The sequence below is a fragment of the Giraffa tippelskirchi genome, chromosome 4 (assembly GCF_054371585.1).
Source record: "Giraffa tippelskirchi isolate mGirTip1 chromosome 4, T2T-mGirTip1v1.2.pri, whole genome shotgun sequence".
Taxonomy (NCBI): domain Eukaryota; kingdom Metazoa; phylum Chordata; class Mammalia; order Artiodactyla; family Giraffidae; genus Giraffa; species Giraffa tippelskirchi.
In genome coordinates, this window is record NC_137278.1 from 7,366,761 (window position 1) to 7,380,081 (window position 13,321).

The 13,321-nt window shown below is 56.0% G+C and overlaps 1 protein-coding gene across 2 annotated transcripts; it reads right to left on the reverse strand.

The window, feature by feature from the left end:
* Positions 1–1,590: 1,590 nt before the first annotated feature.
* Positions 1,591–11,033, reverse strand: DOLPP1 (dolichyldiphosphatase 1). 2 transcript variants are annotated; one of them, XM_081586829.1, is made up of 8 exons: positions 10,951–11,033; positions 6,929–7,029; positions 6,633–6,717; positions 6,444–6,543; positions 6,118–6,216; positions 5,461–5,589; positions 4,875–4,964; positions 1,591–3,068 (listed from the first exon to the last, which is right to left on the reverse strand). In XM_081586829.1, the coding sequence occupies exons 1-8, from the start codon at positions 11,024–11,026 to the stop codon at positions 3,032–3,034; spliced, it is 717 nt and encodes a 238-aa protein (XP_081442955.1). In that variant the 5' UTR covers positions 11,027–11,033; the 3' UTR covers positions 1,591–3,031. The 2 variants fall into 2 exon arrangements, with proteins under 2 accessions (XP_081442955.1, XP_081442957.1); XM_081586831.1 differs by lacking the exon at positions 5,461–5,589.
* Positions 11,034–13,321: the final 2,288 nt, after the last annotated feature.

Here is a 13,321-nt window from a genome sequence, read left to right on the forward strand (position 1 = left end):
CTTTGCTGTCTGCTAGCAGGGGCTCATGGGCCGGGACCCACACCGGCCTGGGAGGTGGAGAAAGTGGCTATTTCAGAGATGCTCACAAGGACTTCCCAGGTGGTCCAGTGGCGAAGTCTCCCCGATCCCAACGCAGGGGGCCCAGGTTCAATACCTGGTTGAGGAACTGGATCTCACATGTTATAGCTAAGATTCCACATGCCACAGCAAAGATCCCGAATGTGTCAGCTAAAACCTGATGCAGCCAAATATTTAAAAAGAAACAAAAATAAAACCATAAACCTAACAGACTTAATAAAAAGAATCCAAATTTTTTTTTTTCTTTAAATGCTTATGAAGGGGAATGAGCGAGGCTTGGTGGCCAACTGAAGGGAAAGGAGGAGCCAGGTGAGGTGTGCTGTGGGTGCTGGGCAGTTCCCAGAGCCCGAGTGCCAACTGGGGTAAAAGCAGTGTTCACCTGGGACTTGGGGGAAACCCCAGGGCTCATCAAACAGCCGTGCTGTCTCTCTTGCCGCATTCTGGATTTCCTCTGACTTCTCCAGTTTTTCCCTTCAACTATGTCTAGTAGGCTGTTATCGACTTACCTATGGAGTTGGGCTGTTTTTTTTTGGCTATTGTATTTTTCAGTATTCATTTAAAAATCTGCCAGGGTTCACATTTGTAGTTTCCTATTCACTGCAGGTATTTTCAAGTTTGTCCTTTATTTCTTTAAAAAAGTGAAACGCATCTGAGAACTCCAGCACCTGACGTATGTCGCGTTTCTTTATAACACTTGTTTCCTGCTGGTTCTCAAGGATGGTGGTGATTCCTTTTCTACCTGGTCATCTTTGTATTTTGTTCATGGTAATTTCTTAAAACTATAACTGAAGTCTAGCGTGACGGTCCCTTCCTCCAGGGATCTGTTTGCTTTTGCCACCCACATGGGGTGAGGTCACTCGAACTAAATGTCAAGGTTCTGTAGACCATGACGGGGCACCCAGACCCAGTGTTCGAGCTCATGGGAGGATGGGATTACTTCTGATTCACCTTCACCCTGAGGATGAAGCTCTGCTGAATCAGCTCTAATGAATTAAGGAAGGCTTAGAACCCCTACTCTGGACCCTTGAAATGACTTGTGTTCGTTTCACTCCTACAAGGCCTCCAAAACCCAGGTCAGTTTGCAGTTATTTCTTTCAAAGCCCAATACCTGTCTGCACACTCAAGAAGTACCGAATTCAACAAGGAGTGGAGCTGTTTATCCTGGCAGAAGCTGAGGAAGGACAGATATGCTGGTTGTCCTCCGTCCTCAAGGGCTGTCAGTCACACAGAGGAAAAGCCAGGCTTATTGAGAGCAGAGCCAGCCAGGACAACACAGGAAGGTAGATGGGGGGCTGAAAAAAACGCGACAGCAGGGAGCTGACCTCAGATCCTGGTGGGAAGTGTCGCAGAGGCCGTTCCGATCCTGGCTTTGGGGGCTGGAGGGGACTAGATGTCTCAGAGATCCTTACGATTTTTTGGTCTTCGCCACACCCCCTTGCCCCTCAGGGTCATGTGTCCCCACGGCTGTGCCCCAGCCCCCTCCCATCAGCTCAGTCAACGTGCTCAAGCTGCCAGAGTTCAAGATTTTATTTTAAAACAATAGTAAACAATTTCATTGATTTTTCTTAAGTCAAACCACCTCACACTTGGCTTGTCTCAGGCAAAAAAAGTAAAAAATAAAAATAAGAAGGGAAGGAAAGGAAAATGTGGGGACCGACCAACCTTCCCCAAAATTAGGCCCCTGGTCCTGGTGTCTGGAATGGCTTTGGACACTGTCTTGAACAAATGAGAAAAGAAAGCACCAAAATATTGTGCTTCAGCAGCAGGTTAATAACCTCCATAAAGAAAAGGTGGGAGGGGTGGGGGAGGATCAGAATGCAGGTCCCGAGCAGCCTGGTTCAGCTCTAGAAGCTTCCGAGTCTGGAAGCATCTCCTCTCCACAACTCCATTTCAAAGAGACTTCAAGATTGGGAGGAGCTGGCCTCCGAACTGGGCCCTGGGGATCTGCGAGCCACACCCCAGACACAGGCCAGGGTGGCCCAAGCAGGTTCTCAGCCTCTCTGGTGGCGGTGGCGGTGGGAATGCTCAGAGCACACAGAGGGCGGGCGGGGGGTGCAGTGGGGGGTGGGGAACACGACAGTAGACACCACTGCCTCACTCCCCTCGCCGGCTCCCACTCCCTCTGCAGTTTGTCTGGGTGGAGATGAAGACGAACCACTACCGAACGGCGGGACAGGAGAGCTGTAAACAGCTTGGGTTTGCTCACCCACATGTGCAGGCTCTTTATGTCAGAGAGGGACCACTGTCTTGGGGACAGGGGACCAGAGAAAGCCCTTGTGGTGCAGGGTCGATGCGGGCAGGACACAAGGACAGCAGTGCCAGACGCACGCTCTCTCTGGGCCCAGCCCCACGCAGGAAACACTGACCGAGGTTCTGGAATGGCATTGGCAGCAGGAAGGGCGTGGGGATGCTCCCTCTCCCGGGGCCCCCAGGCAGGCTACCTCTCAGGTCCAGGGCAAAGGGCCTGGGGAGCTGACCTGGGCCCCTCAGTACGCAGGGAGGCCCCCGCACAGCAGGCTCTTCTAGCCTCCTCTCCAAAATCCCATCTGCCTTTGACAAAACCCAAAAATAAATAGTGTGCATTTTTCACGCCACCTGGATTTCCTGGCCCTGTGACCAGAGGTGCGAGCCCTCCTTCTCTACCCCACACCCCGGTGCCCATGCCAAGGGCACTCTCTGCCCAACCAGGGACTGGCAGCAGCACTGTGAGGGTCTCTGGCCATGAGGCCCCCCCCCCCCCCAGGCAGCAGGCCCTCCAGGGTCCTGGCTGAGGGGCTGGCTCAGCCCTTTGGTCCACTTTGTTCATTAAAATTAAAATAAGCAAAAAAAAGGCTCCACTTGGTGACTTGGGTCTGTAGAGGTCTCTGCTTTGTCCCTCTGTCTGTCATTCCATCCATCCTGCAAGGCATCGTGCAGGCCAGATCTGGAGGCTGGAGCCAGCCACGCTCACCAGTCACTGCAGCTTCGTCCCCAGCTTGCGCTGTCTGTTCCTACAAAATGGGGGTGGGGAGGGTCAAATGAGGGGGCTCCTGGCGTTCAGCGAGCCGCCCCCTCAGCTGTCCCCTTCCTACCCCCAAACCCATCAAAATGAACGAATGCCCACTCCCAGGGGCCCCTGGGGTCGGCTTGAGCCGGGCCAACCGGAGCTCGTGCTCAGAGACTTGGGACTTGGGGCCAAGGGAGGGTCAGTGTCTCTGCTGGGCCTGCATCCCAGGTGCTCAGCTCTGGAGTCCAAGTACAGAGCCAGGAGCCAGGGGCAGCGTGGGGCCAGGATGAGAGAACAGAAGCACGAGGGACCTGGCTGGATTCCAGAAAGTCTGGGGAGCTCCCACTTACAAGTGGGATTCTGTTATTATCAACCGAAACAGACGAGAAGATAGCTGAGTTCTCCTTCTGGGATGTATGAAAGCGAAGAGAGGGGAACTGCTGACCCAGTGGATCCCAGTACCTGATTTGGGGGTGTGGCTGTGCCTACAATGGGCTCAGGAACCTGAGGGAAGCAGGGCTAGTCCTGTTCCCTGGGGGGCCTGTTTGAGGCTCAGATAGGAGGATGGGGCTCGTCAAGAGTCCCACCTGAAATGCGGAAACCCAACCGCACCCGCGGGTCCTGTATGATGCGGTCCCAGCCTCACCCCTTGGCCAGCCCCCTTCTTCCCCTGGGCTCTAGCCACATCTGCCTCTGTCTGCTGACTCAGAAGCTTTATACAAGTTGTTTCCTATGCTGAGAGCATTCTCCCTGCCAAATCCCAACTCCAATGGGCCCGCTTTCTCCCGCCACGCCCAGCCAACTCGGCCAACCACCCCACCCCCACATCACATTCCTCCCACGGGCTCTCAAGACCAAGGCACTGGCCACACAGGTAGGCAACTGATTCCTCGTGACCATCCCCTGCCGGCCACTGCCCTCCTGCTCTGTGCCTGCCCCCAGCATACAGCCTGGCACACAGCAGGGGCATGTGGAAGTTTCAGTGAATGAAGGGAGGGGCAGGGCGGCTCCAGAAGCCAGGTGGAGAGCCTGGGCCAGCTTCGGCCTCCCGCCAGTAATGGGATTGCCTGTTCTCACCCCCTCAAATCCCCTTTCCTCGTGGAGACAGGGCTTTACCTCTAAGTTCATTAGGATAATATGGACCATGATGTCCTGGACACATGTCCCAACTGCGGGGACCCTGCCCTGTAGCTCCTCTCACCAGGAACCCAGGGCTCCTCAGGAAACCTCCCAGGCTTGCGTGGGAGCCCAACCTTGCCTCAGCTCCCCTCTGAACCTGGGAAGGAGCCAGGCCTTCCCCACCCCAGCTGGCACCCCACCCAGGATTTGAGGTGCATGGAGAGGAGAGCTGAGTCAGAAAGCACCAAAGTCAGCTGCATCCTGACTTGCTGTGCAACCTCAGGCACCCCTAACTCACTGTGTGTCAGTTTACCCTTCCATAGGAAAGGGTCTGGACAGAACAGCCCCGAAGGGGGTATTGACACACAGGCCCCCCTGAGAGTCCTGGCCACCCAGGTCTCTGGTTCTGGGCCACAGAGGTTAAAAGCATGGCTCTGAGCCCAACAGCCTGGGTTCCCAGGCTGGCTCCCACACCTGCAGTCTGCATATCCTTGGTCAAGTGACTCCTCTCTGAGGCTCAGTTTTCTCATCTGTATAATGGGGTCCAGGGGAGGACTCAATGAGGCAGTATAAGAAAAGTGCTTAGACAAAGGCCTGGTTCTTGGGGTGCCTTCCAGAAACGGGAATGGTGCTGCTTGAGGGCTGTGTCCCACTGAGCCAGGACCTGGTGCCTGCAGTCCCCTTGACTTACCTGGCTTCTGCCCGGGTTACTGTGTATTCAAACCAGAGGACGTTGGGAATAAGGCTTGTGTCTCGAATTAGGAAGAACTCAGAGATAGGCCTGGAGAGACAGACACCCAGAAAGCCAGGACCACATCAAGGTCTGTCACCAAGCCGGACATCTCCCCCCACCACTGGGCCAGCAACACACCCTCCCCTTCCCAATCAGAGTCTGCCTGGACTGTGCCCCCAGGACCACTGAGAGACCCAGATGGGCCACAGGTGTGACACTCAGGCAGGGACACAGCCCCAAGGTGCATACAGCCCAGAAGGACACACGCTGCTTTCTAAGTCCCCGAGAGGCCAGGCGAGGACAGAGGCTGGCACCTCAGCTTCTGGACTGAGAAAACCCCTGCGGGAGATAGAAGCCAGGCGAGCGGGCCCTGCTCCCTATGCCCACCAGAGGCCTGGGCACTGGGGCCCTCCCCGGGAGACTGAGGCTGGGGTCAGGATGTCTGGGTCCCCACACTGATGGCCCCTTGGCAGGAGGGGGCCCGGGACATAGTGTCTGGGAAGGTGTAGGGAGAGAGTCAGCAACACGGATGGGAGGCAGTTACCAGGCTGCTATCCTGGGGAACAGTGGGGTGAGGACCTCCTGGGTGAAGATGAACCAGGCGACGGCCATCAGGCCTCCAGCGATGCCCCCATAGAGCACCTGGCTCCAGGTGTGGTACAGCAGGTAGACCCTGGGCCGAGGACAGAGGGAAGTTCACAAGAGCTAGCTGGAGACAGGCCTGCACGGCCCGCACCCCCATGCCCAAGTGCCAGCTTCCCTGGGGACCCCTGCACACACACGGGAGACACCCACAGAGAGAACAGAGTCCTGGGACCACACGGACTCGGAGCTGCTTCTGGACTCAGGCAAGGGCCCGCACCGCAATAGGAGCGCCCCTGACTCTATAGAGGTGAAGGGACAGCTTGGCTGGGATCTGTCCAGCCCTTGAACTTGGGAGTTTGTCTGTGAGGGGCTCCTTCAGGACATGGCAACAGATGGCTGACGCTGGGACCACGGGCTCCACCAAGAGCAGAGAGCAAGGACTGGGCAGCACGGGGCAGCTGGAGCCCTGGCCTTTTAACCTGAGAGGCTGGGGGCCCCCTTCCCAGCCCTGCCCATAGGCTCCAGGGCTCGGGTCCACCGTGAGGCCCCAGAATCCAGCCAGACCTCAGTGGGCAGGGTCAGGGCGGGGCTGGGGGGCCATCCCTTCCCGCTGTACCTGCTGTAGGAGACTAGAAAGGCAGCGGTGAGGAGGCCCAGTGAGAGCACGTGCCTCCACAGCAAGTCCAGGAACCTGGCGTTGTTCGTCTGGTGCATTCTGGGAAAACAATCCTGTCAGGTGGCCTCAGCCCACAGCCTGGGGCCCCGGCCCACCGGCCCCTGCACAAACAGCCCCTGGCCCCCCTCCGCAGGCTCTCTGGGTGCCTCCTGCCTTCGTTGGAGCTCCTCCTGCCCCTGGGAGAGGCCAAGCCCCAGCCAGCGGGCATCCAAAGTGCTCGCGGCACTTTGGGTCACTGGCAGAGCCCAGCCGGGGCAGAGGCTCACCTTAAATACAGAAAAAGGAAGGAATAGACGGAGAAGAACCACATAAACTGGGAGTGGCTGGAGGGCATCCCATACTTGGTGCCCACTGTCGTGTGGGGGCCTGGGGGGAGAGAGAACAGGGCATGGTGAGGGGACGCGGGTCTCCCAGGGACGCCCTCACCTGGGGGACTCCCGAGGCCCGGGCCCTACCTCCACAGGGCCGTGGCTCCTGGATGACGTGTTTGATTAGCCAGTTGACCCCCTCGTTCAGCGCCAGGCCCCCCAAGAACGAGATCTGCCAGGAAGATGTGTGGTCAGCGGGTCCTCTGGGTGCCTGCTGGCCTCCGACTGAACCTCCCAGCCCCGGGGACAACCTGGAACCATCCAGGAGGCTCCACACACTTCAAGAGAGGTGGCAGCGTGGAAGGGAAAGCAAAGCGCCTGGGATGGGATGGGGAGGCCCCTCCTCCCTGGGGTGGGAGCATGGGGGAGCGGGACTCACTCACCGTGTGCAGCTCCCGTTTGAATATAATGAGGGTCACGAAACCAACAATGACAAATACGGGGCTGAGGCTCAGGTAGGCGAGGACGTGGCCAGAGAGGTCACCTGGGGAGACAGGGAGGACAAGATGAGGACAGAGCACGGCCATCGAAGATGGCTTGGCCCCCAGCGAGTCAAGTCGGGCCTGGGTCAGAGAGGCGGTCCCAGCAGGGCCCAGAGGGCAGGGTCAGGTGACCGGAGACGCCTCTGGATACTGGCTGACCACACCACCTCGGTCACAGACACAGCGTGCCAGGGTGTTTACTCAGCCCTCAAATTCACAGATGGTGAGTGTAAAGCGGATACATCATTGGGCCCATTCTACAGATGAAGGCACTGAGTCCCAAAGAGGTTGCATGATTGGTCCAAAGTCACACAAGCAGGTAGAAGGTGGGATCTGACTCAAATCCAGAGGATGAGATGGTTGGATGGTGTCACCAGCTCAATGGACATGAGCTTGAGTAAGCTCCGGGAGTTGGTGATGGACTGGGAGGCCTGGCGTGCTGCAGTCCATGAGGTTGCAAAGAGTTGGACACAACTGAGCGAATGAACTAAACTTGCCCATTATCTCACCAAAGCAGGAATGTGACCTGGCTTTGTCAGGGCCTCAGAGGCTGGACTCTGGACCAGGAGACAACCCAGCAAGCACATGGATGCCTCTGGAACACAGCACTGTGCTGAGATGGCCCCAGCCAAGCCCTGGGCCTCCAGGGGAACCTGGCACTCTCTGGACAGCACACGGACTTGGGTCTACACCGCAGACTTGGACAGGGAGCAAGTCCGGTCTGCTTTGCCCACTACGGCCGCCTGCTGCAGTAATGGCTACCCGCTGCCTCTCTACTGGCAAAAAAAATGGCCGCCTATTGACCGCTGCCTTCTACCCCCAGAAAGGCCTGGGAAGGGAGGATCCTGAAGCCAACCAACAAGACCCAGTTGCCTCCTTGCTCAAGGGCAGGGCTGACACCAAGTCCAAAGGCTGCCCTCGCTACTGGAGGCAGGGCGGCCACGTGGCCACTCTGGGGTCAGAGTGTGCGGTTCAGTGCCCGTGCCAGCACTGGCGGCTACACGAACTCTGGCAAGGACTTTACCTCCCTGACCCACGGCTCTTTCACCCGTGAATCAGGGATATCAGTACCCACCTCCTCCAGCCATGGGAGCTTTCACATGACCAGGCCTGTGTGATGCCCGGCTTGGTCCCCAGCACCCAGGGCACTTTCAGGTTTGAAGAACCCAGCATCGAGAAATGGCCCCACCACCTGCCTGGCCTCACGCAGGCAGCAGGGAGGTACCCACACAGGGCTGAGCCCCACTTCCAGGCTGAAGAGATGGGCACACACCTGGCTTTGCCCACACTTACCCAGGGTAGGGCAGGCTTTGAACTGGCCTGGGAGAACAGGTCAGATAGTGCTGCCCCAAGCCCGCTGAGTGACACCAGGGTAAGGCTCTTCCCTCTTCCGGAGCTCTGTCTCCTCATCCACACAGTGGCCCAGTCCCTTCCAGCCCTGAGATTCTGGGTCTCTCAGCTATCCACCTGGTAGCTGAGACCCAGCTATCTCTCAGCTATCCACCGGCTATCCACCCAGGACCCTGGGTCGTGCAGACAGGAAGTGGCTGGCACCCCCAAACCTTTGCCCACCTCCATGGCCTGTCCCACAGCAAGCGCTACCTTTGGAACTTACTGCAGATGCTCTCAGCGACTCTGGCCTCACCATTCTCTGATCAAAGCCCCCCTAGTGGCTCTCTCTGCCCTTGGGATAAGTCCCACCTCAGCCCAGCTCATCACGCTCTGCAGTCCTGGCCCTGCTTCCCTCCCACCCTCTGCTCCAGTTCCAGGGACTACATCCTGGTTCCCTGAACACACCATGCTCTGTCCTACTTCCGGACTCTTGCACACAGCTTCCCGCACCTGGGAGGCTGTCTGGGTTAACGCAACATAAATTAAGCACCCACCACAGTGGCAAAAAAAACATAAAAGACACTTTCCTGCCATTGCAGAGCTCTCAGAATCTGTAACCAGGGTGTCGGTAATGACACCACTCATTAGTGGAGACATCTGTCCAGTATCTGTCTCTCTCTCTTGAAAGCAGGCACCATTAGTGCAGGAGTGGGATCTCTACACCCGACTCGACCCCCAAACCCAGCACAGCACTCGACACTTAACTGGGCTCTAAAATGATGTTAGGGCTTCCCTGGTGGTTCAACGGTAAAGAATCTGCCTGCCAATGAGGGAGACACGGGTTCGATCTCTGGGTTGGGAAGATCCCCTGGAGGAGGAAATGACAACCCACTGCAGTATTCTTGCCTGGAGAATTCCAAGGACAGAGGAGCCTGGCGGGCTACAGTCCATGGGGTCACAAAGAGTCAGATACAACTTAGCGACTAAACAAAAACAAAACGATGTTAAATGAAGGGAGGAAGGAAACAAGAGTCCGTGTGATGAGGGGTATGAAGGAGAAGTGCAGGGGGGGTCACAGAAGAATTAGCAGGGGACTAGAAGACCCCCAGAGGTCTCTCCTCTGGTCCTTGAAAAGGGTCCTTCATCACAGCCTGAGTCATGCTGCTCACATCTGCCAGGTTCCTTCCTCTCACCGTGAGCACCCAGAAAAGCTACTCCCTGCCCAGGGAGGGGAAATCATGAAGGTGCTGAGGCCGTAGGCAAGAGTCTTCCCTTTTCCAGGCCACGGTTTCCCTCCTGTATAGTGGGTTTTGTTTTTTCTTTCCCCCACAGTCCAGGAGTTCAGGGACATATCCATCTGTTCACCATTCAAAACACACAGCGAGCCCAGGGCCTGGCATTAAGGAGGGGCTCAGTGGACACCAGCTGAATGAATAACAAGTGAACGGTGGGCAGGCAGGCAGATAGCAAGGTAGAGCAACCCACCTCCACTAGAACCCAGAACACCTAGGGTCAAAGTTCCCTGGCATCCAGCCCTGGGGACCTCAGCAGGGCTGGGTTCTCACGTCTCTGCACAAGCAGGCCCTTCCTGGGGCCACCAGGGCTGGGAAGAACCGCCCCCCCCCCGCCCCAGCCTCATCCAACACCCAACCATCCTACATAGAGATGGTGGCGTGGGCTTGAGAGGGTCCTGGGAAGGCAGTTATTATTCATTGCAGTTATTTCTTGAATGTTTACTTTATGCCAGGCACTGCACTCAGCATCTATCATACCTCCTGTTTCTGATTCTCGCACCACCACTAGAAGGGAGGCACTGTGATCAGTTCCACTTTGAAAAGGCACAGAGGCATGAAGTCACCTGCACAAGACCCGGCTTGAACTCTGACCCCAAGGTCCAAGCTCTGCAGCACTCTACTAAACCGCCTCCAAAACAGGTCACTCCAGGACCTGCCAGGTAGAAAGCCCTGAACTTCTAGAGCTGGGTCCAACGGGAAGCTCCAGAGGTTGTCTGCCCGCCGCCCCCGCCTCCCCAAACACCACCAGCTCCCCTGAGTTGTGGAACAGTGCCCTCCCCAGGGCGTGGCATCAGAAGTACTCCAACAACGAAGAGCTGGCTGGCCTCGATTTGCACACTCCCAGCAATGGGGAGCTCTTTCTTACGGCTGCCCAATAGCACTGTTTGCAGAAAGCAGGCACTCCCTACGCGCCGGGGAGAAAAGTCCAGCCTCTCCGGCTCCGAGAAGGGCAGGGAAGAAAGGCCCTGGTCCAGGCCAGTTATCCTTTCCCACCTCACGCAGACCACCGCCCCATGACAGCCCACCGGCGCCCCTGGACCCAGGGGAGCTCCCCGGACGCGCAGCCGCAGAGTGCGCGCGAGAGAGCGAGAGACGCTCACAATTTTCGCCCAGCTCATCGCCACACCACTGCGCCTGCGCGGCGCGCGCGCCGGCCGAACCCCTCCATGGCTCACTATTTGACAGTTCCCACCCGGGTGCCCCGGCGCCCCGTACGCGGGCTTGCGCCTGCCAGAGCACCAGGCACTGACAGGCCGGCCTCGGGAAGTCGTCCTCGGAGCCGGGGTTGCCTTTTACCTGCAGGATATTCGACGTGGGTGAGGGTCACTGGCCGCCATGAAGCAGGGAGCGAGCACTGTCCGTCCGCTGCCATCTTACCCGGAGACCGGGCTTCGCCCAGCAGCCAATGGGGAGCCAGGGGGGCGGTGGTCCTGACCTATCACGCCGGGGAGGCTCCGCTCACCCAATCGGAGACCGATACAGGTAGCGGCGCAACCATTTAGCGTGCAGGCCGTGGGGCTGGCCCGAACGGCGAATCAGAACGCAGGGCCCCTAGAGCCTGTTAGCCGTCCCAGCCAGCGCCCAATCCGGGGCGAGCGCAGGTAAGTGCCTGACCAATCAGAGAAGAGGAGGGTTTCGGCGCACAACAGGGGGAAGAACAGCCAATCAGAAGATGAGACCGGCTCGCCGTGTGGGCAGGGCGGGCCAATCAGCCGCTAGCTTGGGGGGCGTGTTGAACTTTTGGTGGGAGCTTTGGTTTTGCTGGGACCTGCGCGGAGTGAAGGCTTCCTCGGTACTGTGATCCTGCCCGGGGTCTGCAGGTGCCGGAGCTCCCGTCAGAGCGCGTGCTCGAAGCGGGGAGGCAACCTCGGCACGTTGGGGTCTGAATTCATCTATTCTTAGTTACGAGAGTAAACTGAGGCCAGAGACCTAAGGGAAATTTATTTTCCTTTGCCCTTTTTACTGAACAGCAACAGGACAGATCACACAAAACGGACGACCTTTCTATTAAAGGTGGGAGGCGGGGTGGGGGAGGGAAATCCCGGGGCGTGGCGCACAAGTCAGCCCCCCAAGATGCTTTACGGGACGGAAGCTTAACTAATGCTGAATGGATGCGTAATTGAAATGGAGAGACTCCATCCTTCATTTCATTCGGTTCACTCTGATTCAGTCACATTTACGCTGCTTAATGAGGCATCTTGGAAGCAAACACCTATACCTCAGTTCAATTCAGTCGCTCAGTCGTGTCCGACTCTTTGCGACCCCATGAATCGCAGCACGCCAGGCCTCCCTGTCCATCACCAACTCCTGGAGTTTATCCAAACTCATGTCCATTGAGTCAGTGATGCCATCTAACCATCTGGTCCTCTGTCGTCCCCTTCTCCTGCCTTCAATCTTTCCGAACATCAGGGTCTTTTCAAATGAGTCAACTCTTTGCATCAGGTGGCTGAAACTCATTATTGGAGTTTCAGCTTCAACATCAGTCCTTCCAATGAACACCCAGGACTGATTTCCTTTAGGATGGTCTGGTTGGATCTCCTTGCAGTCCAAGGGACTCTCAAGAGTCTTGTCCAACACCACAGTTCAAAAACATCAATTCTTCTGCACTCAGCTTTCTTTATAGTCCAACTCTCACATCCATACATGACTACTGGAAAAACCATAGCCTTGACTAGATTTGCAGTTTTCGCAAAACATTCCTCTCAGTGTCCTACGTAGCGTTGCATGAATTAACCAGGCCTTACCGCCCACCTCTCCCTCTCCTACCCTCAATATCTCTCCGGCTAGATTGCAGTGCTTACAGTCCAGGTAAGGTGCCTGGTTCCTCTTGTCTACTATCCTTTGCACATGCTGTTCCATCTGCCTGGAATGCATCACTTCTTCTGCCCTCCTCTGCCTGGCCAAGTCTGGCTCAGGTGTCTGATCTCACTTAGAGGTTTCTATGGCTAGGAAAGGGGCTTTCACTGGGCTCCCACCATTGCATCCCCTCTCCTACCCCAGCACTGACCACCACTGGACTGTAATTGGCTCCTTGTCTGTCTCTCCCAGTAAACAATGGTTCTTTGAATTCATGCAGCTGCCAAGATCAGCTTGTAGAAAATGGGGCCTGCTTGAGCAACTTCAGCTGCACGCAACAAATTCTGATAAATTCTCTTTTCGAAACTTTTATTCTACTACAAATATTTTCTAATTTTCCTTGTTATGGCTTCTTAGATACACCCATCATTTAAAAACGGACATTTAATTTCCAAATACATGGGGTTTAAGGTATGTTTGGTATTAATTTCTCATTTTGGTATTAATTTCTCATTTTGGTATTAATTTCTCATTTAAATGCTTTCTTCTCTGCAGTCACCCTGTGTTTTTTCAGTCTTTTAACTTTATTGAGGCTTTAAATGGGTAAGTCAAAGATCTCAGTAAATGTCCCATTGCACTTGAAAATATGAGTTATTTTCAAATATCTTTTGATGTTCATTTCTAACACAATTCCACAATGATGTTAGACTCTGTATGATTTCAGTACCTTTCAGTCAGTTCAGTCGCTCAGTCATGTCTGACTCTTTGCAACCCCATGAATCGCAGCACGGCAGGCCTCCCTGTCCATCACCAACTCTCAGAGTCTACCCAAACTCATGTCCATCGAGTCGGTGATGCCATCCAGCCATCT